The 24,396-nt window shown below is 37.1% G+C and overlaps 3 protein-coding genes across 3 annotated transcripts; 2 read left to right on the top strand and 1 right to left on the bottom strand.

Moving 5' to 3' along the window:
* The first annotated feature begins 5,361 nt into the window (after nt 1-5,361).
* Nucleotides 5,362-7,605, top strand: LOC105965987 (putative F-box/LRR-repeat protein At3g49150). The gene is made up of 2 exons (XM_012990530.2): nt 5,362-5,400; nt 5,504-7,605. The coding sequence occupies exon 2, from the start codon at nt 5,517-5,519 to the stop codon at nt 7,179-7,181; it is 1,665 nt and encodes a 554-aa protein (XP_012845984.2). The 5' UTR covers nt 5,362-5,400; nt 5,504-5,516; the 3' UTR covers nt 7,182-7,605.
* Nucleotides 7,606-8,805: 1,200 nt separating this feature from the next.
* On the top strand, nt 8,806-10,428 carry LOC148770441 (putative F-box protein At3g29830). The gene has a single exon (XM_088818566.1). It carries the CDS (start codon nt 8,877-8,879, stop codon nt 10,251-10,253), a length of 1,377 nt encoding a protein of 458 aa, XP_088674692.1. The 5' UTR covers nt 8,806-8,876; the 3' UTR covers nt 10,254-10,428.
* A 1,160-nt stretch (nt 10,429-11,588) lies between these two features.
* Nucleotides 11,589-13,511, bottom strand: LOC148770440 (FBD-associated F-box protein At3g49020-like). The gene has a single exon (XM_088818565.1). It carries the CDS (start codon nt 13,322-13,324, stop codon nt 11,765-11,767), a length of 1,560 nt encoding a protein of 519 aa, XP_088674691.1. The 5' UTR covers nt 13,325-13,511; the 3' UTR covers nt 11,589-11,764.
* Between the last annotated feature and the right edge of the window lie 10,885 nt (nt 13,512-24,396).

Here is a 24,396-nt window from a genome sequence, read left to right as displayed (position 1 = left end):
AAAGTGGAATTAAGCCAATCTTAATCATAATTTTGAGCTAATTGCACATAACCCCTGTGTAATTTCAAATGGTCGAATAATCCCTCGTATTAAAAAAATAGCAAGAACCACCCTATGTTATTTTTTACGAGACACACTGCCCCTTATTTTGTTTTTTTGCGGTTGCTTTAGCTGAATTAACAAAATTACCCTTAGAAAAACAAAATACTGGACCAAATTAAAAAAAGGGGAAAGTACAGTTTGCACCCCTGAACTATAGGGTTTGTTGCAAACACCTCTCTGAACTACGAAACGTATCAAAATGATCCCTCCATATCCACCATTTTCTCCAGCCCTTCGCAGCCTGCTACGCCGCCTCTTCAGCCCTCGACAGTTGCTCCGCCGACACAATTATCCAAATCAGAGTGGCGTGATTATGATTTTCAGATTTTTGAGGTGAAGAAGAGCAGAGGAGAGGGGCATCACGATCTGATGGTAGCGGCGGCGATTGGAGAGCAACCCATGGTGGAGTGCGGTGGTTGAAGGTTCCTGCGTGGACGCGGGGATGGAATTGATGGTGGTAAAATGAGAATTATAGGGGCAATTATGTTATTTCACGTCTCAAAATCCATTTCTACTCGCATATATCTGCGAGTGTGCAACACGAAAGTGTTCGGGAGGTTTATGCCTTTTGACTAAATTTTACAGGGGTTTTTTTCTAGTTTATTTATTACAGGGGTGTAGCAACAAATTCTTATCTGCGATTTAGACAAACAAGAAAAACTTGCACAAATATAAATTTATTGAATTAAAAATAAATATTGCGGGTTACAAAATCTAATTTAATCCTCTGATTCTTCTCTCAAGAACAATATATGTTGACTTTGAATTTCGGAGTCGGGTCGTTGACTTGATCTTCTCCGGATTTGATTTTGAACTTGAATAACGTCTTCCGAGGGTCTTGCGACTTGAATCTCGGATCGAACGCAGAACTTTGACGGGTTTTGACTTGAAGATCTTGGAGTTCTTGATGGATTTGGCCCTTCAATCTTCCTTCGATCTTGATTTGTTGAACTTTGACGGGTTTCGACTTGAAGATCTTGGAGTTCTTGATGGATTTGGCCCTTCAATCTTCCTTCGATCTTGATTTGTTGAAGAACACCCTCGATTTGATGAAGAACGCCTTGAATTTGATGAAGATGACTTGAATGTTGTAGAGAGAATTTTCTCCTACGATTTTTATTCTTCTTGAGTTGTGTTTTGAATTGTGTAGGGAGGGTCCCTATTTATAGTGGTAGAATAAGAGTCCTACACAAAGTCTTCTTGATGACGTGGCGCGATTTGATTGGCTCTCTTTAAATTGATATTTATCTCTTCTAACTTGGAAGAGAAGAAATAATCCTATTGGCCAATAATTAATTGATAATTATCTCCATAACTTATTTTGCAAGATAAATTATAATTTAATTTAGACACAATTTAATTGGCTAATTTAATTAACCAATTAATTAATTTTATGCGTCTACAAATGCCTCCTCGAGACTTGTTCACGGACAATGCATCTTGGAGTGAATGAGTCTCGATAATTGCTCAACTTCAATTGCAACTTGATCTAGCAAAGCGCATATATCTTTTGAAATCATGACTGAACTTAGAGAGATTCTAAGTTGCCTACGTACCCTATAAAGGGACCAAGTCATAACGTAGTTCAAAATATATCATTTTGAGGGATATCGTGCACAGTTTATACTCATGTGGACAAGGAGAAACATTTGCAGTTTAAGCTCGTGCTGAAGGAGCATTTGACTTGAATTTGTAGATAGTTTATGCTCGTATCAAGGAGCCTTGACTTGATTTCGATATATAGATAGTTTATGCTCGTATCGAGGAGCCTTGATTTGATTTGGATATATAGATAGTTTATGCTCGTATCAAGGAGCATTGACTTGATTTGGACATGTAGATAGTTTATGCTCGTATCAAGGAGCCTTGATTTGACTTGGATATCTAGATAGTTTATGCTCGTATCAAGGAGCCTTGACTTGACTTGGATATATAGATATTTTATGTTCGTATCAATGAGCCTTGATTTGACTTGGATAGTTTATGCTCGTATCAAGGAGCTTTGATTTGATTTGAAATTGTAGACATTTTAAACTCGTGTCAAGAAGTACTTCATTTGATTTGGACATGTAGATCTTTTAAACTCGTGTCAAGGAGTACTTCATTTGAGTTGGGCATATAGACCTTTTAAACTCGTGTCAAGGAGTGATTTACTTGATTTGGACTTGTAGACCTTTTAAACTCATGCCAAGGAGTGCTTAAATGTATTTGGACATGTAGACCTTTTAAACTCGTGTCAAGGAGTGCTTCACTTGATTTGACTTGTCATATTGCATATGGTGTTGTTTCTTCAAAAGACTTGCCCCCATCCTCATGATCTTCTTGTTCTTCTTCAACATGTTCTTCTTTGAGCTGATACGGCTTTTGGAATGAAGGTTCTTCGACTTCATTTGCAGTTATGCTCAATTCCATATCATATGCTCGAGTGGCCAACTCTTCAAAACTTTTAGGTTGAATTCATTGAAGAATATATCGGAGTACCCATTGCATTCCTTGGATGCACAGTTCAATAGCTGATGTCTCGGGCAGTCGATCCTTGCAATTAAGACTCAAATTTCTCCAACGGTTGATGTAGTGGATGACAGGTTCCTTCTTCCATTGGCGGGAATTGGTGAGCTCAATCATGCTGATTGTTCTTCGAGTGCTGTAAAAGCGGTTGAGAAATTCTTCCTCCAAGTGCTTCCAACTATCAATGGAGTTTGCCCCAAATCAATGTACCAATCAAACGCGTTGTCTTTGAGCGATCGGACGAATTGCTTGACGTGGTGATCTCCGTACGTCCCGACATCATTGCAAGCCTCGACGAAGTGTGCCACATGTTGCTTGGGGTTGCCTTTCCCGCTTTCTTCCAACTTGTCTTTGATGGTTCCACTGATCAGCGTCTTGATCTACATGAATCATCCATTCTGGAGAAACTTGAAGTTCTTGAGCTGGAGCCTTCTCGTTTCAACTGGTTGTTGCTTTGTGGATGTCTCAACTTCGTCTTGAACATCTATCTGATTCTCCACAGCTTGACTAGCATCGGCTTTGTCCATCTTGTTGATCAACTCGGCAATTTGAGAATCTCGCTGTTGAACATGCTTTGCGAGTCCCTCAATGGCCTTTCTCAAACTTGCAATTTGCTCCTCCATGGTTGTAGCGTTTGTTGTCATGACGGATGCCACCTCTGAGTAGCTTGATGTTGAACGAGGCGTGGGCTGTGAAATCTCTCGTTTTGAACCTTCCACGTCTGCGTTTGTGTTGACAAGAGGTGGTAAGCCTTTCTGAATGGTTTGAGGCGTTGAGTTAGTCTCGGAGGATGCATGCAGCTTCTTAGCCATACTCCTTGTACCTAAGCCACACTTGATGAATCCGAAGTAGCAATATTCATTGTGAATGTAGAGCAGTCACTGCAACACTTCGAGGATCTTCGAGAGAGAGAAGAGATGAGAGGTAGAGATGTCCCACCGGGCGTGCCAAAATTTGTAGCAACAAATTTTTTATCTGCGATTTAGACAAACAAGAAAAACTTGCACAAATATAAATTTATTGAATTAAAAATAAATATTGCGGGTTACAAACTCTAATTTAATCCTCTGATTCTTCTCTCAAGAACAATATATGTTGACTTTGAATTTCGGAGTCGGGTCGTTGACTTGATCTTCTCCGAATTTGATTTTGAACTTGAATAAAGTCTTCCGAGGGTCTTGCAACTTGAATCTCGGATCGAACGCATAACTTTGACGGGTTTTGACTTGAAGATCTTGGAGTTTTTGATGGATTTGGCCCTTCAATCTTCCTTCAATCTTGATTTGTTGAACTTTGACGGGTTTCGACTTGAAGATCTTGGAGTTCTTGATGGATTTGGCCCTTCAATCTTCCTTCGATCTTGATTTGTTGAAGAACACCCTCGATTTGATGAAGAACGCCTTGAATTTGATGAAGATGACTTGAATGTTGTAGAGAGAATTTTCTCCTACGATTTTTATTCTTCTTGAGTTGTGTTTTGAATTGTGTAGGGAGGGTCCCTATTTATAGTGGTAGAATAAGAGTCCTACACAAAGTCTTTTTGATGACGTGGCGCAATTTGATTGGCTCTCTTTAAATTGATATTTATCTCTTCTAACTTGGAAGAGAAGAAATAATCCTATTGGCCAATAATTAATTGATAATTATCTCCATAACTTATTTTGCAAGATAAATTATAATTTAATTTAGACACAATTTAATTGGCTAATTTAATTAACCAATTAATTAAGTTTATGCGTCTACAAGGGGAATTTTCGCTATTTCAAAATTACAGGGATACCTTTTGCATTTGCTCAATTTTGATTCCCCATCTTTCATCCTAATCGACAACAACATATACTACAAGAAAAAGTTGCATTAGCGACATCCCAATTGTGACAAAAGCAAAAGTTGTCACTTAATGCACACATTAAGTGACAACATCTTTTTTACTGTCACTAATAGCTCTTTTTGTTGTCACTTAATCATTATTTATTGTTTCTATAGAGCATTAGCGACACCCCGTCAGTAAGCATAGTGACAACGGTTTTTGTCTAACTATATGAAAAATAAGTGTTGTCACTCAAAATAATTTTTTTTGTAGTGATACTGATTTAAATAATCAAGTTTAACCAAACACAATATGCTTTCGCTTTTGCATTTTAATTGGGTAAATAGCATTTAACCCCTGTGGTTACAAATTTTTGCAAATTGCTCCCTTGTGCTCGTAATATCAGTACATAACCCTTATGGTTTAGGAATAGCTTCCGTTAGTTTTTCGGTTAAACTTAAACGTGTGTGTCAAACTTCAATATACTTAATTAAGAATCCTTCGTAATTGAGAATTATATTTCAATATCATTAAAACAATGACATATAATAAGGGTAACTTTTATTATTACTTTTTAGGGCAGATTACGGCCACCCCTCATTTATGGTCAAATTACGAAAACCCCCTCATGTTTGAGTAATTACAGTCACCCCTTAACTATGTATTATTTTACGAAAAAAACCCTCAAAAGGTAAATTTAGGGATGTGCGATCGGTAAAACCGAACCAAAATTTTGGTATGACAACATTTCATACCGTTTGGCGTCTACTGAAATGAATACACGATTTGATTCAGTAAATAACCGAATTACATAAATTTTATGTAAAAATATTTAAAATAAGGGTGTTGGCTGTAATTACCAAAAAAAAAAGGGTTTTCTGTAATTTGGCCCTACTTTTTATTATATATGTACATGGAAGGTGGGAAAGGGAGATCTTCTCTAAATACTTAAGAATCCTTAAAGAAGGAAAACACGCTGCGTAAGATTTTTCTTTTAATTATTTGTATGATTTGTTAGGCTGACAAATTGATTAGGGTTTATTAATAAATCGGCGATTCTTATATCAAAATCTTTTTGAGCAGTATTTACGTAACAATGAAAACGGCAAAAAGGGAAGACGGTTCCAATTCCGTGGACAAGATATCCGAGTTGCCAGAAGGTATCTTGCAGGGAATATTCTCTCTCCTCTCCCAAGAAGAGGCTGTCCGAACATCTGTCTTGTCGAAATCGTGGCGTAATATTTGGTGTACTCGCCCCAATCTTGATTTTTCAGACGTCACATTCAAAGGTAACAAACACCAATTTCTCTCCGTTGTGAACACCGCTCTAGAAATGTATTGTGATCAAAGGATGTGCGTAGACGAATTTCGTCTCTGCGTATCGGTAGGGCATTCGGATCACGAATTTGTTTATCTTCTTGAAAAGTGGGTCCAAACACTCACGGATATGAGTGTGAAGAAGTTTTGTCTCCGTAACAGTTCGAGAGATAGAAACGGGCTTGTTGAACTGCCACCTGTAGTCCTTGGAGCCGAATCTCTGCAACATTTGCACGTGGAGAATTTTATGTTGAACCGAAAGGCTATTCGGAGGCTAGTGATCTTCAAGCATCTACGATCACTTCGTCTCGATGGAGTCTCGATTAGCGACGAGATTTTTAAGAAGATAATCTCGAGGTGTCCTTTGATTGAAAATATTTGTGTTGACGAATGTATAGGTCTAGGAAAAATCGAGTTGAATAATCTTCGTAATCTCAAGAACTTTTATTTTTCTGATATGGACGACGAGCATATTTGTAGCATCGAAATCCACGCGCCGTATTCTCTTGAAACCATCCATATTCTAGAAGGCGATATTTGGTTCCACAAAGGAGCGGAGTTTCGTAATCTAAACTCTTTAAATCTGATCGGTGTGAAATCGTCGTTCCACCACTTGTCGTCGTGTAAATTCCCGGTTCTTGAAACGTTTGGAATTCGCGATTGTGACGGGCTCAAAGAGATTCAACTATTTATCGACGCACCAAAGATTCGCTCTTTTGATTACTGCGGAGAGTTTGTCCCATCCATCTCTATAGCAACAACTTCAAGCAAGTGGAGTTCAGATATAAATCTATGGTTTCGGCATTCGAGCGATGCGTCTACTTTGTATTTCCTCAAGCTAAAAGAACTGCTCAAGTCATTAAGCCAATCGGAAATTTCTCTGAGTTTTCTTTCAAATTACATGAATACCGATATGGCGCACGTGTTTCCAGAAAACAATCAGGGACAAGAAATAGATGATGGTGGTAATAAAACTGCGGTTGTGGTGGAGAGCTTGGCATTCGGTTGCCCTTTATCTTCGAATTTATCTCTTTTAAACCGTGCGCTTAGTATTTGTCGTCCAAGAAACATCAAATATAGTTGTCTCTGCCTCGACAAAGGGGAGAGGGAAAGGATTGAGTGTCTGTGGAAGATTAATTCTAATGCAGATGATCAGTTCAGAAAGTTGTGGAAACGAGATTTGGAGCAAGCGAGCTTGGAGATTAAGAAGAAGACCGGCGGAGAAGAAGAAAAAGAAGAATGGCGTACGATAACTCTGTCGGAATTGCAAAACTATGATGTCGATAGTGAAAAAGAATGTCACCACGTGAGTTTGTCGGAATTGCTGTGGTACCATCAAGAAATAGATAAAAAAGGATGTCATCACATGAGTTTGTCGGACGATCAAGAAAGAGAACGTATTTTTACTCGCTTTGCATTGAAATGGAGACAAGATGAAAACTAATTATGGAATTTGGTAGTGTTGGTTGAATGGTAAACCAGCGTGTTTTCGTCAATTAGATTTTTGTTCTTTTCCAAAAAAAAAAATTCTTCTTCTTTTTTGCTGAAATAGTTTTGTGGTTTTTAAGGAATCTTCGTAATTTTTGCATTCTGTACATTAAATTTGCCTAGTTAAGGTTTACAGTATTTAAAGCAATGTTCTAAAAATTGCTCGTGGCGGTTGATGTATATCGGCTGCAATATCGGTGGCGGTTATAAACCTTTACGTTTTTTTTTTGTCGGGCGGTTTGGAAAGTTGGGTTTTTGACGGTGAGGCGGTTTGTGACAGTGTGTGGCGATTTGAGGCGGGTCAAACCAATATATTGTTTCTGTGTTTTTGGTTATTTCTCGGAAGCAACTAACCCCGGTTAAAAACATTTAGCAAAAACCCCCCTTACGAAAATTAGTCAAAGACTATAAGGACCTTGACAGTTTATCGTGTGCTGTACGCGTGGATTATGCAATTGGGGATGTATTTTTTCCTGGAAAGACCAAAATATCCTTTAAATTATAAATTTCAGAAATTACAGATTCATCCCAAAATGAAGTTTTTCAAAATTTTCAATCCAATCCTTAACAGTTCCAGAAAAGTCATCTTCTCCAAATCAACCCAATTTTTTTTTCTTCTTTAACAACCACAATCATTCATTGATTCTTCATTCATTGATCATGAACTCTGTACAACGATCTTCAAATGTAATTCGTCTGCACTTGAGGTGACTCTTCACACAATAGCTGGGTAGTTGTCGAACCCTGCACCATTCTAGGAAAAAAAAGTCAAGGGTTGCACACCTTGGACCATGCTACATACGCCACTGCCCCAGAACCCCATCCCTTGACCCGACAAGTATTTGATGGAAAAACAATAAAATATTATTTAATTATATTATACTTATATTAATCCTATGTATCTATGTGTTTAAAGAGAATTAGTATCGAGTAAAAAGACAGAGCATTAGATCAAATAAGAGTTTATTCGACCAAAAATAGAGAAAAGACGTAATAAAGAGATGCATAAGGATATTTACTTTTTATTTAAATGGGCAAATTGCACTTCATCCCCTTAAAAAATGTTTGTTTTACACTTTCCCCCTCAAAATACAAACATAAGACTGTTCCACTTTGAAATGTACAACTCGGTGCACTTTGCGATCTAATTCTCACCAAATGAAGGGTGTATATGTCATTTTACCTCTTCCTCTTGAGAATCGACCTTTCAGAGTTACTTAGGGTTCCCAATTGATGAATTTCGCTTGTAAATTAGACGAAATTTTCTTCCAAATTCGGCAAAATTTGTTCTTTGTTCTTCGTAATCATTGTAATGTAGGGTGGAAAAAGGTTAAATGACATTTAAAGCCTTAAGAGACGAAATTATCCTTCCAATTTACTCAACTCCGACAAGAATTAGCTCGAAAATACACATTCAAGACAAAGTGAACCGAATTATATATTTCGAAGGGAGAGAGTCTCATTTTTCTATTTTTGAGGAAGGAAAGACCAAAAACGACATTTTTTTTAGGGGGCAAAGTGCAATTTGCCCTATTTAAATTCATTGATAACAAACCCTAAAAGATGGAACCGGCCAATATCTTAAGCTCATCAGATGCGTATATTTTACAAACCCTAAAACAAAAGTGGTAATTTACAGAAACATTCCACCATGAGAAAAGCTAAAGGGGAGATCGGTTCAAACTCCAGGGCCGACAGAATATCCGAATTGCCGAAAGACATCTTGCAGAGAATACTTTATTTCCTCTCCCAAGATGATGCTGTCCGAACATCTGTCTTGTCCAAATCATGGCGTTACGTTTGGTGCACTCGCCCCAATCTTGTTTTTTCAGACAACTTTAATTACTTCAAAGGGAAAAAACATGAATTTATATCCCTGGTGAACAGTACTCTACAACGATACTGCGATCAAAGGCTCTCCTTGGAGGAATTTCATCTTAGATTGTCGATAGGCTACGACGACGACAATCCCGATCATGAATCCACAACGCATCTTGAAAATTGGATCCGAAGACTCGCAAACATGGGTACAAAGGAGTTTTATCTCTCCATCCGTCCAAAATATTATAAACGTTATCGGGACAAGAACGAATACGCGATCAATCTTCCCTCGGTGGTCTTCGAAGCCGAATCTCTCCGAGGTTTGCGTGTCGTAAGATACAAGATGGACACAAAAGATAAAAATAATAATAATAATAATAATTGCAAGATTCTCTCCAAGCATCTCAAAAGGCTTCATCTTGAAAAAGTCATCATCGATGACGAGACTTTTCAGCACATAATCTCGGGCTGCCCTTTGATCGAGACCATGTCTCTCGAATCGTGCAAGGGGTTGAAAAACATTAAGGTGAGTGGTCTTTGCAAACTCAAGAAGTTCGTAATTCACAATTATTGTGGAATTGAAATCGATGATGCCCCTTCTCTTGAGATCATTAAAATTTCATCGGGTAAGATTTCGTTTCACGAATCGGACTTTCGAAGTCTCAATATTTTAAGTCTATTCGGCGTGGAATTGCACGTCTTCTCGTCGTGTAAATTCCCGAGTCTTAAACGCTTGGATCTCACATATTGTTATGGCTTTGAAGACGACCGGCTATTCATCGACGCCCCAAACATAATATATTTCAGATACCAAGGAGATTTTATCCCATCCATCTCTTTTGCACCGACTTCCAATGAGTGGGATTCAATTATACTGATACCGTACGAGTTCAAGATTCGTGGGAATATTAACGAAGATTCTTCTTGCGCGTGGTTTCTCAAGCTACACGAACTGCTCGAGTCATTAAGCCAATCTAAAATAGTTCTTGATATTGAGCAATGTTCCATGAATATTGATCAACACCTTGTTGTGGGAGATGAAAATGATTATAGTAGTAATAAACTTGTTGTGGTGGAGAAATTGAATTTAAGTGGTCCATTAAATTCATCTCCGTCTACTCTTCTGAATCTTTTGCTTCGTATTTGTCGTCCAAGAATCATCGGCGACTACGCCTGGAACGTGGATACGGAATTCATGGAGTTTTAATGGGAATATGGATCAATGCAGACAGTTTTGGGTACGAGATTTGGAAGAAGTGCGCATGGAGATTAACGAGAGGGGTCGAGAAGAATGGAAACCGAGTGTGTTTCTACTTGCTTTGTATTGAAATGGAGAGAGCAGCTTTGTGAGTCTCGGTCCTAATTAATTATTTTTATAAATTGCAGAAATATTATTAGGGCAAATTGCATGTCACCCCCTATAAATTTTTAATATTCACATTTTACCCCCTCAAAATGTTGTATGCTGAGTTGCTGTACATTGCCCCGATAGCAAATTTCCGATGGATTGTTAACCGGAATTGAGTGAATTTTTTTAAACGTTGCTCCTTTAAGTGTTATTTTGGTTGCACGTTGTCCCCCTAAAAACACTATTTTTCTACACGTTACCCCTTTAAAATGTTATTTTTGTTGCACAATGCCTACCGAAAATTGGAACCAAATCAATATTTCGAGGAGGTTACCTCTTTTCTGAATTTTTTGGCGGGGGCGAGGGGGAAATGCCAAAATAGGAAATTAATAGGGGTGAAGTGCATTTTGTCATTATTATTGACAAATAAATTTATCAGATGGGTTAGACATACAATTTGATCTTCTGTTTGTTAATTAGCTATACTTGTGAGTTTTATACATGATCAATGCTTGAGCCCTCTTTCTTTACGTTGATTTATTTTTCCATATTGTATGCTTACAAGAATTAATCAAAGAACCAGTTTTCTCGGTAGAAAAAGAATTTCGTTTGTAACAAGATTCAAATGCTTTATTAATAGTCTAATTTTTAGGGACCCAATTGCAAAAATATTTTTTTAAGAAGCTAGGGAAGAAACAGAGGTGAAAAAGGGGAAGAAAATTTTGAAAGAAAGTAGGAAGAAATTGGGGTTAATAGCATTTTGTCTTCTGTACTTTGTCCGTTTTTATACTGTCACTTTAACAAAAAAGAATTGCACGACCACACCCAAACCCATTATTTTCACTCACATAACCACCTATGGCGAATACTCCGACGAATCTTCATAAATTCCGGCGCACAAATTCAAAATTAATGGAAATAAAGCTCTGGTTCATCTTCTTCTTCCATGGGAGCTTCTTTACACAGATCAACTTGAATAACCTAGCACATATTAGCTATTAATTAGTCAAAGGCAATAAGACCCCTGCGAGCCGAACATGTGTAGCACGCGCGAATTGTGCGAATGGGTGTGTGTTTTGTGACACGAAAAAACTCAAATACAATTCAAATTAGAAATTTAAAGAATTATAAACTCACCCAATAATTTTAATAAGGTCCAAAATGAAGTTCTCAAAATTTTCAATTCAATCCCCAATATTTTCTAAAAAGTGAATTAAGGTCAGGCTTACAGAGTAACAAAGAAGGAATCTGACAAACTCTACTTGCATTCTCATTATCAAAATTTATATCTAATCTCACTAAACAGTTACGCCTCTTCGATATATGATATATATCGAAATTTATGATCAAGCATTTAGGGCTCGAAAGACTCACAGAGTTTCTCTCCATTTCAATGCAAACCGAGTAAGATCATATCCCCTTTGTTGTCGATAGTTCGGCAATTCTGATAAAGTTGTTGCCTGCCATAAATCTCGGTCCCTCTCACAAATCTCCAAGCTCACTTCATCCAAATCTCGAGCGAACTGATCTTCGTCTCCGCTTTCTCTCTCCACTAAAATCTTCCACAGACACTCGATGACTTCCATATCTGACTCCCAACTACTATAGCCGTAGAGGTAGTAGTCACCAATTTTTCTTGGACGACAAATACTTAATGCACCATTTAAAACAAATGAAAAAGAAGATAAATGGCAGCGTACGCGCAACCTCTCCACCACAACAAGTTTATTACAACCATTATCTTGCACCAGATTAATGTTTTCTTGAATTATGTGTTCATCGTCCATGGGATATTGATTAATGTTGAGCGAAATTTCCGATTGGCTTAATGACTTGAGCAGTTCGTGTAGCTCGAGAAACCACGAAGAAGTTACTTCTGAAAGCCGGTACGATATGTGTATCTCTGAATCCCACTCACCGGAAGTAGTTGTTGCAAAAGAGACGGACGGGATAAAGTTTCCTCCATATTCAAAACGGAGTATGTTTGGGGCATCGATAAATACCGTGATTCCTTTGAGTCCCGGACACCCGGAAAATTTCAAGTATTCGAGACTTGGGAATTTACACGACGACAGGTTGTCCAATGATAATTCCACATCGCTCAGAGATAAATCGTTCAGATTACGAAACTCCGCTCCTTTATGGAACCAAAGATTACCGTATCTAATGTCAATGGTTTCGAGAGATGGTGGATGGATTTCGATGCGACAAAGTTCCTCTCCGCGGGTAATATCGTACTCTCTGAAGAAAAAGTCTTTGAGATTGTGAAGACGACTCACCTTAATTGTTTTTAGCCTCTTACATTTGTGGACAACCAAAGTTTCAATCGAAGGACAATTCGAGATTATCGTCTCGAAAATCTCGTCATTAATGCAGACTCGTTCGAGACGGAGTGATCTTAGATGCTTGAAGGGTACTATCCTTTCAATAGACTTTTGGTCCAGATAGAAATCCTCCACATGCAAATCTTCGAGTACTGATTCGGCTCCAAAGACTACAGGGGGGAATCTAACAAAACCCGGGCTCGAACCCGTACGAATAGAAAGACGAAACTTCTTCGTACACATATCCGCGAGTGTTTGAATCCATTTTTCAAGATGCAAAGCGTCCGATTTCTGATCGGAATTATCTAGCGATATACAAAGGTGAAATTCCTCTACACGAAGCCTTTGATCACAATATCGTTGTAAAGTATTATCAACAACGGATAGAAATTTTTGTTTGTTACCTTTGAAGGTTTCATCTGAAAAATCGAGATTGGGGCGAGTGCACCAAAATTCACGCCATGATTTGGACAAGACAGATGTTCGAACAGCATCTTCTTGGGAGAGGAAATAAAGTATTCTATGCAAGATGTCGTCTGACAACTCGGATATTCTGTCCATGTTATAACGGCGTTGCGGATTACTCTTTTCTCTCAGGGTTTGCATTATAAGTAGGACCGGCAATTGAGCCGGGCCTGCCCGAAGCCCGATGGCTCGGCCCGATTTTATTTGAGCCGAGCTCGATAAATTGTGAGTCGGGCCGAGTTTGAGCCTTTTTATTAAACCCGATTAAACTATGAGCCGAGTTTGAGCTTAACATGGCTCAACCCGAATAAAGCCCGACTAAGTATATATACACCCACACACACACACACACACACACACACACACACACACATACACGAATGGATGTGAACAAGTTAACAACTAGTAGTAATTAATTCATATATTTAATCACATCTAATCTCGAGAATCTGAAAAGTTTTTTAATGTAAAAAATATTAATTTTTTCTTCATTCATATAAATATAAAACCTAGTATATGCAAAACCTAACGTTAACGTACAGTATGTTGCAAAATTTAAGTTGAGGGTTTCTCTTGTCATCAATGGAGGTAATCTTAATGTATCACTGTTTTTTACTTTCAATGATTATTCTAGATATAAGTTTTATCTTAATTTATCATTGTTTTCGACTTGCAATGAGTATTTTAAATTTATCATAGTATAAGTTTTTTTTTAACATGTTCAGTTACAAAGTTGTAAAATATGTAATTTATATACTGCCCGATAAAAGCCCGATATAAACCCGAAGCCCGAAAAAATAAGTGAGCCGAGTTTGAGCCTATAGGCATGAGGCCCGATGGTATTTGAGCTTGAGCCTATAAAAACGAGGCCCGATGGTATATGAGCTTGAGCCGACCCAAGCTCGGCTCACATGGCCCGATTGCCAGCCCTAATTATAAGCTTCTTTTTATAAAAAAAAATTAGCACATAGATCCCTATGTTTTGTAACGAGGCATACCGCCCCGTTTTTTCAAAGTTAGTTGTTGACTTACTTGAAATGACTAAATTATCCCTAACGAATTTTTGATATTATTTCATTTATAAACAAACAAAATAAAAAAACTATGAAAGAAAAAAAAAACCCCAAGTTAAAACAATTAGCAATTAACTCCCTATGTTAACAACAGATAGAAATTCTTGTTTGTAACCTTTGAAGGTGGTATCTAAAAAATCGAGATTGGGGCGTGTACACCACGTGTAATGCCATGATTTGGACAAGACAGATGTTCGAACAACATCTTCTTGGGAGAGGAAATAAAGTATTCGCTGCAAGATGTCTTTAGGCAACTCGAAAATTGCATATAAGGGTAGTATAGTACTTTTGCTTCTTCGGGGGTATGTCAAAGAATGATTTGGGTTGAGGTTTATTCCTAATTTATTTGGTAGCTAGGGGTATGTAAACTAACCCCTTGTCATAAACTCGACCTATTATATTCTTATTTTCTGAATTTGTTCTATTCGAAATTGGAATTAGTTAAAAAATATTAGACATTTCAATATTCAATTCAATTTAATTGCCGAAAAAATTCAGAAAATTCCAAAGGTTTTTTGAAAAATTCATACTTATACATATATAAAATACAATTTTCATTCCTCAAGTTTGCACCAAATTAATGTTTTGTCCCTCATGTTAACAAAAAATACATTTGGTCCCTCATATTTCAAAAATTCAACATTTTTAGTCATTTTCGTCAATTTTTCGTTAGTACTAACTGGATCAAGCTTGTTCCCATCATTGCCTTAACTAATGTACTAACGAAAAATTGACGAAAATGACCAAAAGTGTTAAATTATTGAAATATAAGGGACCAAATGTGTTTTTATGTGTGAATATGAGAAACCAAATATGAAATCAGTGCAAACTTGAAGGATGAAAACTATTTTTCCCAATTTATATACATATACAAATACCCTAGCAATATATTTCATTAAAAAATAGACTATTTTTTTTTTCTCATAAATCCTTAACATCTCAATTTTTTCTTCTCATATTTGTTGTCGCTTCAAAGTCTCATCATCTCATTTTCAGTTGATTTGTTAGATATAGTCAGTGTTCTAAAATCCGGCCGAGGCGGAGGCGGTCAAAAATATTTACGATTTTAGTGTAAAGCTTTGAGAAATCGGTTTTTGCCTGTGAGGCGGTTTGAGGCGGTTCGAGGCGGTCTGAGCCGGTCCGAGACACTTTGAGGCGGTCAAACCTTTATGGCGGGTCAAAACTTCGGCGGCAAAAATCGGCTAAAAATCGGTTTTTTTTTTTTTTAATTCAAAATAAAAGTTGGGATTTTAAAAAACAAAATATGAGTTTATGTTTTATTTTGTTTATGTTAACTGATTGTTAAAAACTAATGATGTATGCTAGGAATGTTCAAGAATAAATGTAAATTCAAAAAAATTGCCTTTTTTTATATTTTATAAGGATATTTATGTATTATGATCTTATTATTATTAAACTTTTATTATTTTATTAGGATATATACATGATGGAGATATAACTATGTTTAAATATCTTTTTATATATGTTTTGAGTATTTATAAATAATATCTAAAAATATATTATATTAAATTTTAAAAACCGATTTATTTCCGATTTATCACCTATTAATCACCGCCGCACCGATTAATCGTGAGTCGGTCCATGACCGTCTCCGACCCGATTGCAGCATTTTACAACCTTGGATATAGTAATGATAATTTTATATTATCATTGTGGATAAATCTGACTTTGGTTTGTGAACAAATATGCCATAAAATATAAATCAGGAAAAATATATTTTTCAGCCCCTAAGTTTGCACCAATATCACATTTAATCTCCATATTTAAAAAAAACACATTTAGTCAATCATGTTTCAATAATTCAACACCTTTTGTCCTTTTCGCCAATTTACCGTTAGTCAGTCAGTTAAGACAGTGAAGGACACGAGCTTGGTTCTGTTAGTACGAACGGAAAATTGACGGAAAATGGCTCAAAGTGTTGAATTTTTGAATCATGAGGGACTAAGTGTTTTTTTATGAACATAGCTGACCAAATGTGAAATCAGTGCAAATTTGAGGGATGAAATTTGTATTTCTCCCAAATATAAATCGTATTGGATAAAAAGAAAAGGTATTTTGAAAAAAGTTATAATGAATTTGGAATGTTCCTTATTTTTTTTGAAAAATCCGCAATCTCCGAAAATTCCAAGGCTTTCCGAGTATGAAACGGACTTTCAGATTTTGGAATTTCTGGACCGGAAATAAAGCTTTTTTTCAAAATATGAAAACCGGAATACCTTTATATACGACGATTTTATAACCGTTGGGTAAACAAGGTGTTGTATAAACACTAACATGTTTTATAGCTTTGAATCTGTATAGAGAACAAAAACAGGGGATGAAGAGAAACAGAGCAGGAGAGACAGAGAGGAGATAAAAGAAATTAGTTTATTTTTTGGGAAAAATATAGTTTTTGTCCCTCAAGTTTGCACCGATTTCATGTTTGGTCCCCCATATTCACAAAAAATACATTTGGTCCCTCATGTTTCAAAAATTCAAAACTTTTAGTCATTTCCGTCAATTTTCCGTGACTAACGGTAAATAGATGGGAATCATCCACCACAACTGGTTTATTACTACAACCGTTATCGTCTTGTACCACAATGTTATACACGCGATTAACGTTCAGAGAAATCTTGGATTGGCTTAGCGACTCGAGCAGGTCGTTTAGCTTGAGGAGCCACAAAGAAGAATCATCGTCCGAATGCACACACATTAGGTCTATAAGCGAACGCCACTTGCTTGAAGCAGTTGTTGCAAAAGAGATGGATGGGATAAAGTGTCCACGGTATTCGAAATAGTTTATTTTCGGGGCATCGATAAATATCTTGATTCCCTCGAGCCCATAGCATTCCGAAAGAGTCAAAAGCGTGAGGCTCGGGAAGTTTACACGACGACAAGTGGTCCAATGATGAATAGACACCCGTCAGAGATAAACTAGTGAGATTACGAAAGTCCACTCCTTTGATGAACGGAATATTCCAGTCATCAAAATCAACGATTTCAAGAGATGGGGTATGGATTTTGATGGTACAATCCATGAGGGAGCGGTCATTCGAAAAAGTAAAACTATTGAGATTGTGCAGACCGTCCACCTTAATTGTTGTTAGCCTTCTACATTCTCTGACCAAAGTTTCAATCAGCGGGTAACAATTAGGTGTTCACCATCGATTGTCCAAACAATTTTGTCCATAATTTTATACATTCCTTTGATATTTTGTCTTTTGTTCTGAATATTGGGGGAACTAGAGTCGCGAATAATTGGGGGTAGCTCTTCTCCATCGATCTTTTCGCCAATTTGGAAAGTAAATATTGTGGCTTTAGGAACCCTAGGTAACTCAGTAGTGAAAGCAGGATTCTAAATCAGAAAAAGTAAAATGACATGTACACCCTTAATCCAACGAGAATTAGCTAAAAAATACACATTTGGGGCAAAGTGCACCGAGTTATGTATTTCGAAGGGAAACAGTCTCATTTTTCTATTTAGAGAGTGGCAAAGTGCAAAAATGACACTTGTTCAGGGGGCGAAGTGCAATTTGCCCTTATTAAAAAACCATGAAACTACTAAGAAATAAGTCAGTGACAAGATGCAAACAGGTAAAGTGAATTCTTGTAAACACACGAACGAGGCAACAAATTAAACCAATAGAGAGATGAAGGAGCCATTTGTTCCAAAGACAACAGAAAAACAAAAATCGAATGTGTAATAACGTAAAAATGAGTTGTCTACGATTCTAACTTGTGATGCTTAGAACTCGACTCACAAGCTTCCCTCCATTTCAATCGAAAGCGTATACGATGATAGTACGGCATTAATAATCCAGATTCTGACAACCTCGTCACATGTAAAAAAGGCTGCCATTTTTTCCGACTCCAATCAAATCCTTCAATGGTAAAATCCTCCAAATCTTCTTGCCAGATTTCTTGGTTTCCGCTTTCTTTCATCTCTTGGATCTTGAACCAAAACTCACTGAGTCCATTCCTTTCACTTTCTTTGTGAAAAATTCCTGGCCCGAACCAGGTCGGATCGATGTTTCTCGGACGACAAATACAAAACAAACCATTGAACAGAGGCATAAGTAAACGTGCGTGGAAAAAACTCACTCGCAGATGCTCCAACGCAACAGGCTTATTATTAATAATGTCTTGTACTAGAATGTCTCGTTGAAAGTGCATATTCTCAACGGAGAGATTTAAAATACTCAACGAAATTTCGGACCGACGCAAAGCCTGGATCAGTTTCTTTAGTCTGAGGAACCACGACTGAGCATCATTTACATCATCGTCCCGAATAAACAGTTTTAAATACGACTCGCGGCAAGTTGGTGCGAAAGAGATTGACGGGATAAAAGATCCGGAATAGTTAAAATACTCTATGTTGGGGGCATCTATACATAGGTGAGATTGTTCGATCGAATTGCTACAGATTTCCACACCATTTAGAGTCAAGGACTTTAAATTACTGAACTTATGGCAGTGAAACCTAATCTTGTTGCCGATAATCTTGATTGTTTCGAGAGTGGGGATGTCGATCTCAACGCAGCATTTGTCTTTACTATAAGTACCATAAGCACCATGATTAGTAAACGTGAAGTGCTTGAGATGTTTGTGAAGATTCGTCTCCAGCTTTATAGTTTTCAACCCTTTACAATCATGGAACCACATGCTAGTGAGCAAAGTGCAGCTCAATATTATCTTGTCGAAAATTTCTTTCTCGATCGAGACGTTTTGGAGGCGAAGTACTTGTAGACGCAGAAAGGGTATATTCTCGGGAATATTTTGGCCCAAATTGCAATTTTCCAAACGTAAAAGATTGAGAGATTCCGCTTCAAAGACTACAGAGGGAAGATTGGTGATTCTATAACCATAATTTGAAACAATAGAAAGACGAAACTCCTTTACGCCCATGGTTGGGAGTAACGGGATCCATTTCTCGAGAAACGAAACAGATTTAAGATCCCAATGATAGGTAAGCGATATAGAAAGGTGAAATTCCTCTAAGCACAGCTTTTGATCACAGTATAGCTGTAAAGTCTTGTCCACAACCGATAGAAAATTATTTTTGTTACCCTTGAAGTTGCTGTCTGAAAAATCGAGATTGGGACGAGTACACCAAACGTAACGCCACGATTGCGACAAGACAGATGTTCGGACAGCATCTTCTTGAGAGAGAAAATACAGAATTCTATGCAAGATGTCCTTTGGCAAATCGGATATCCTGGAATTATTACCTTCGTCTTCTCGCTTTGCCTTTTTCATGCCTCTCATAAACCCTAGTCAACTCGGAAAACCCTAGATATTATATTATATGGATGGTATACCTTTTGTCTTATATAAAATAATAGGTCGTGAGGTGAAAGATGTAAACCTTTTACATTCTTGTTTTATTTTCAAATCAGAACCAAATTATCTAATTTCAAAATTAAAAAAAAAATAGATTTTTTTATCCAATTTAAATTTAAAAAATAATTTAAAAATATTCCAACTTTTCTTTTTCTTTGTAAAATTCATACCAATAATATTAATATTATATATATATATATATATATATATATATATAATAAATTAATAATACAATCTATTTACAAATAGAAGGCTAAGTAGCATAAAACCCAATGTATTAAAGAAAAATCTGCAGCAAATCCCCATGTGTTTTTTTTATTGCATAAAACCCCGTTATGTTTCATTTTTTTTCATTTAACCGTAGAAAGGATTTTACACAGTTTTTTTTTTTTTTTTTTTTTTTTTTTTTTTTTTTTTTTGCAATAGAGGGGGATTTGATGCATATTTTCTACAACAGATGGGTTAATGGCATTTGGGCCCCCGAACTTAGACATGTTTTGCATTTCACCCTCTGCCGCACCAGCACCACCTCATCTGTCAACCTGCTCTCGAGTTGGTGTGATGACAAAGCTCCATTATATATGGGTGGAAAAGGGTGCGGGAAAGCTCTAAACCAAAACCGAATTTCGTCGGAAAAAATATTGCAGTGCATGGTGGAGCGGAAGGGGGATAGGTTTAACTGGAGGCTGAGGGTATGGAGGGAGGTGAGGCCGGAGAGGTTGTTCGCCGGAAGGAGAGCAGCGGCTCATCTATGTTCAGTGTTTCTGGAAATTTGCAAATCAGTCCCTAACTTAAGGAAGAAGAGGGCATTTCTGAAAATAAAAGAGATTGAATTGAAAATGTTGAAAACTTCATTTTCGAGCTTGTTTATAAAATTTCTAATTTAGATGGTATTCCATTCTTTTCAATTCAAAAAATCAATTCCGGTCGCATTTGTGGTGAGTGTATCGCACGACCAATGCACATGGACCTTATTGGCTTTGACTAACTTTTATGGGGGTTTTTGCTATTTTTTTTAACACATGGACTTTTGTGACAATTAGAGATTACACGGGGTGGTTAGTGCTAAAATATCAATGTAAAAATAAGTAATTGTCTCTGATCTATCCTGAATCTTATAAGAAGACGACTCTTGAGCTGCACTTCATTTTAATCGAAAGCGAATACGGTTAATTTTTGGCAATGCAGATTCTAAAATAAACACAGTCATCTGTAAAGGCTGCCATTGTTGCAGACTCCTATCAAAACATTAAATGCTTAAATCCTCCAAATCTCGTCTGACTTTCAATCAAAACGTGCTTCCAATTTACTCAAATCCGACTGGAAATACATATTTGGAGCAAAGTGCACCAAGTTGTATATTTCGAAAGGGGACATTCTCGTTTTTGTATTTTGAGGGGGAATGTGTAAAAAAGGATTCATTTGAGGTTGCGAAATGCAATTTTCCCAATAATAATTAACTTTGATCATATATGTAGAGTTTTTAGCAAGCGGCACCTCTGTGTAATGTCTAATTGCCGGAAAAGTTCCTATGTTAAAAAAAATAGCATATACCACCCTATGATGAGAAGTCAAAGCCAATAAAGCCCCTACGAGCTGATCGTGCGCTACACTTGCCGATTTTGCGACATAGAGTGTGTTTTTTAACTTGAAAATATATACCACAATACCGTTTAATTTAAAAATAAAATTACAAAATCACCCCATAAAAGAGCCATCTTTCAGTTTAGTCGTTAACATTTTCAAAAGGCGCTCCGCTTCTCCAAATCAACCATCCATTACCACAAATCATCTTTATCTTCCCATTTCCGGTGTGCCCATGAGATTGAGAGAATCGTATCAGAGCTTCGGGTTTCAAGAATCCGGGTTGTTAGATTGCTTTCTTCTCGTCAGACATTTGTTCAAGGTGGGGGCGTCGTCGCCGCCTTGTACGAGCGTAAGAGGTGTTGCATTGGGTGGGGCGGAGATGGTGCCCATAACACCAACAATAGGCTGCTGATTTGGGGAGATTTATGCTTGAATTTAACGTGGTTTGAGCTAGATGTCGAGAGGACATCACCGAATGATTTTGGAGAATTAGAAATTGGATTTGCAGTCGCTGATGACAGAGGAATTGTCTCTAATGTCCACCTCCAAACTTCAATTCTTGGTCGCGGAGAGAGAAGTGGTGGAAATTGATGTGGGTTGGAGAGGAACCGAATCAAACCGGATATTTTTGTTAAAAATTTAAATAACTATTTTGTCCTTTTTTTTTAGGGTTAATAGCATTTTCCCACCTAGACTTTGCTCGTTTTTGCACTTTCCCACCTCAACTAAAAAAAGTTGCACGGCGGCACCCAAACATTCATTTTTGAGGCACATAACCACCTGGAGGGAATATTCCGGCGAATATTCTCATTTTTCGACGCATGCGCGATGCACATGCGAAAGTACAAGAGCTTTTTCGTCTTTTTACTTGAAAATATTATAAGGGGTGAAATTGAAAGTACCAGGGACTCAATTGAACTTAATTTGAAACTTTCACAACTTCCACCCATCATCTTCTTCGTCTCCAAAACAGGGGAATCAGGATATTTCACACCACCGCCACCAACATCTCTCTCCACCGCCGTACCACCACCTGAAATTATCATATCAAATTACTAAAAATTCAATATGAAAAATCCTGCTCCGTCTTCTTCCTCTCTCCGGCACCGCATCACCACCACCACATCTGCTCCGCCGCCGCACCACCACCACCTCCACCACAACCAAATCTGCCACCTATACTAACGCCTAAGCCTCCACCGACTCCACCTTCAATTCCTCCACTGTCACCTTCAACTCCACCACCAATTCCTCCACCAACACCTCGTCCAAATGTCCAACTCCTCCCGCTGTACCCAAAACCCCTCGCGACGCAAAAATAATTAATTACGCGAAACAGGTATGTATAGATACACATATAGATACACGAACACACACTCAGTACTGAATACTGATATCCCCACTCTCTTATATCATCTCTGTTAATGCGAACGTGATTGGTTTGGTTTTCGCTGATTGTTTTGCTGAGAATCAATTCTTTTCTCCTTCGCCTCTGATTTTATTTTGCGTTTTTATGTGCAATTGATTTCCTTTTTCTCGTAAATTTCGTTTCTGAAACGGGCCGCGGTGCAGTAGCTGTTGGTTTTGTGATGATGGATATTATTTTTAGGGTTTCTGATTGGTGCGATTTGGGGGTTTTCGTGTGTGTTCTATGGGATTTTTCGATTTTCTGGATTCGAAATTGTTTTGAAGTTTTGCTTGTTGTTGGGTTGTGTTTTGAATTTTGTCTGGGAAGCCAAATGAATTTGGGGATTTTTCTTTTACGTGACTTTGGGATTGAATTCGGAAGCAAAGCTGAAGTTTTTAGTGTTTTGATTATTAGAATTTCATGTTTAGGAAACTGTTAATTGCCATTACTTTACGGCTCATTTGCTACATTGATGCAGAATGCACATTTGCTAGTGGAAAGAAGAAACTTTGTTATTGCTATAAAGAAAGTTTCAAATTAAGTTCAATTGAGTCCCTGGTACTTTCAATTTCACCCCTTATAATATTTTCAAGTAAAAAGACGAAAAAGCTCTTGTACTTTCGCATGTGCATCGCGCATGCGTCGAAAAATGAGAATATTCGCCGGAATATTCCCTCCAGGTGGTTATGTGCCTCAAAAATGAATGTTTGGGTGCCGCCGTGCAACTTTTTTTAGTTGAGGTGGGAAAGTGCAAAAACGGGCAAAGTCTAGGTGGGAAAATGCTATTAACCCTTTTTTTTATTTTAAATATTTTTTTTATTTTTAATAATTACTAAAATGTTTTTTTATTTTTAATAATTACTAAAATGTTTTTTTATTTTAAATAATTACTAGAATATAATTAGAGGTATGGAAAAGGCAAAGCGAGAAGACGAAGGTAATAATTCCAGGATATCCGATTTGCCAAAGGACATCTTGCATAGAATTCTGTATGTTCTCTCCCAAGAAGATGCTGTCCGAACCTCTGTCTTGTCCAAATCATGGCGTTACGTTTGGTGTACTCGCCCCAATCTCGATTTTACAGACAACAACTTCAATGGTAACAACAAAAAAGATTTTGTATCGGTTGTCGACAAGACTTTACAGCTGTACTGTGATCAAAAGCTGTGCTTAGAGGAATTTCACCTTTCTATATCGCTTACCTATCGTTGGGATCTTACATCTGTTTCGTTTCTCCAGAAATGGATCCCATTACTCGCAACCATGGGCGTAATGGAAAATTCCGAAACGAGTTGACTGTTTTGGAATTTACGTGATTTCAATTTTATATTAAATTTTAATTAAAAATAATAATTATAAAAAAATATGTTTTAACAAGAAGCAATGCGTGTTGTTGAAAGTCCATTTTCATGTAGTGTTGTAAATTGAAGGCATGTGAGAGGCACATGACATTTTCCATCCAACTTAACTGCAAAAATTAACGGCGGACCAATTCTGTCAAAAAATGGCATGATTAAGGACTACTATTGTAACTCCAAAATGTTTATGGACAGTTTTTAAAAAGTGGGTAAAGTAGGAGGACGAAAAATGTAATTTTCCCTATTAGGGGTATTTATATGTTGTACGTATTTATATGTGAAAATAATAATTGAGAAAATTTTCAAAAGTAAAAAAAAAATCAAAATTCAATCTTTTTTTTAAATTAAATCGTAATTTTTTATATTTTTCAAAATTAAATATATATGCATTTGTTATTAGTAGAGATTTTTAATATTAATAATAGTGTACATGAAAATTAACAA

This window comes from Erythranthe guttata, chromosome 5, assembly GCF_056151865.1.
Source record: "Erythranthe guttata isolate IM_541 chromosome 5, IM_541, whole genome shotgun sequence".
Lineage (NCBI taxonomy): Eukaryota > Viridiplantae > Streptophyta > Magnoliopsida > Lamiales > Phrymaceae > Erythranthe > Erythranthe guttata.
This window is presented reverse-complemented; position numbering and strand designations above follow the sequence as displayed.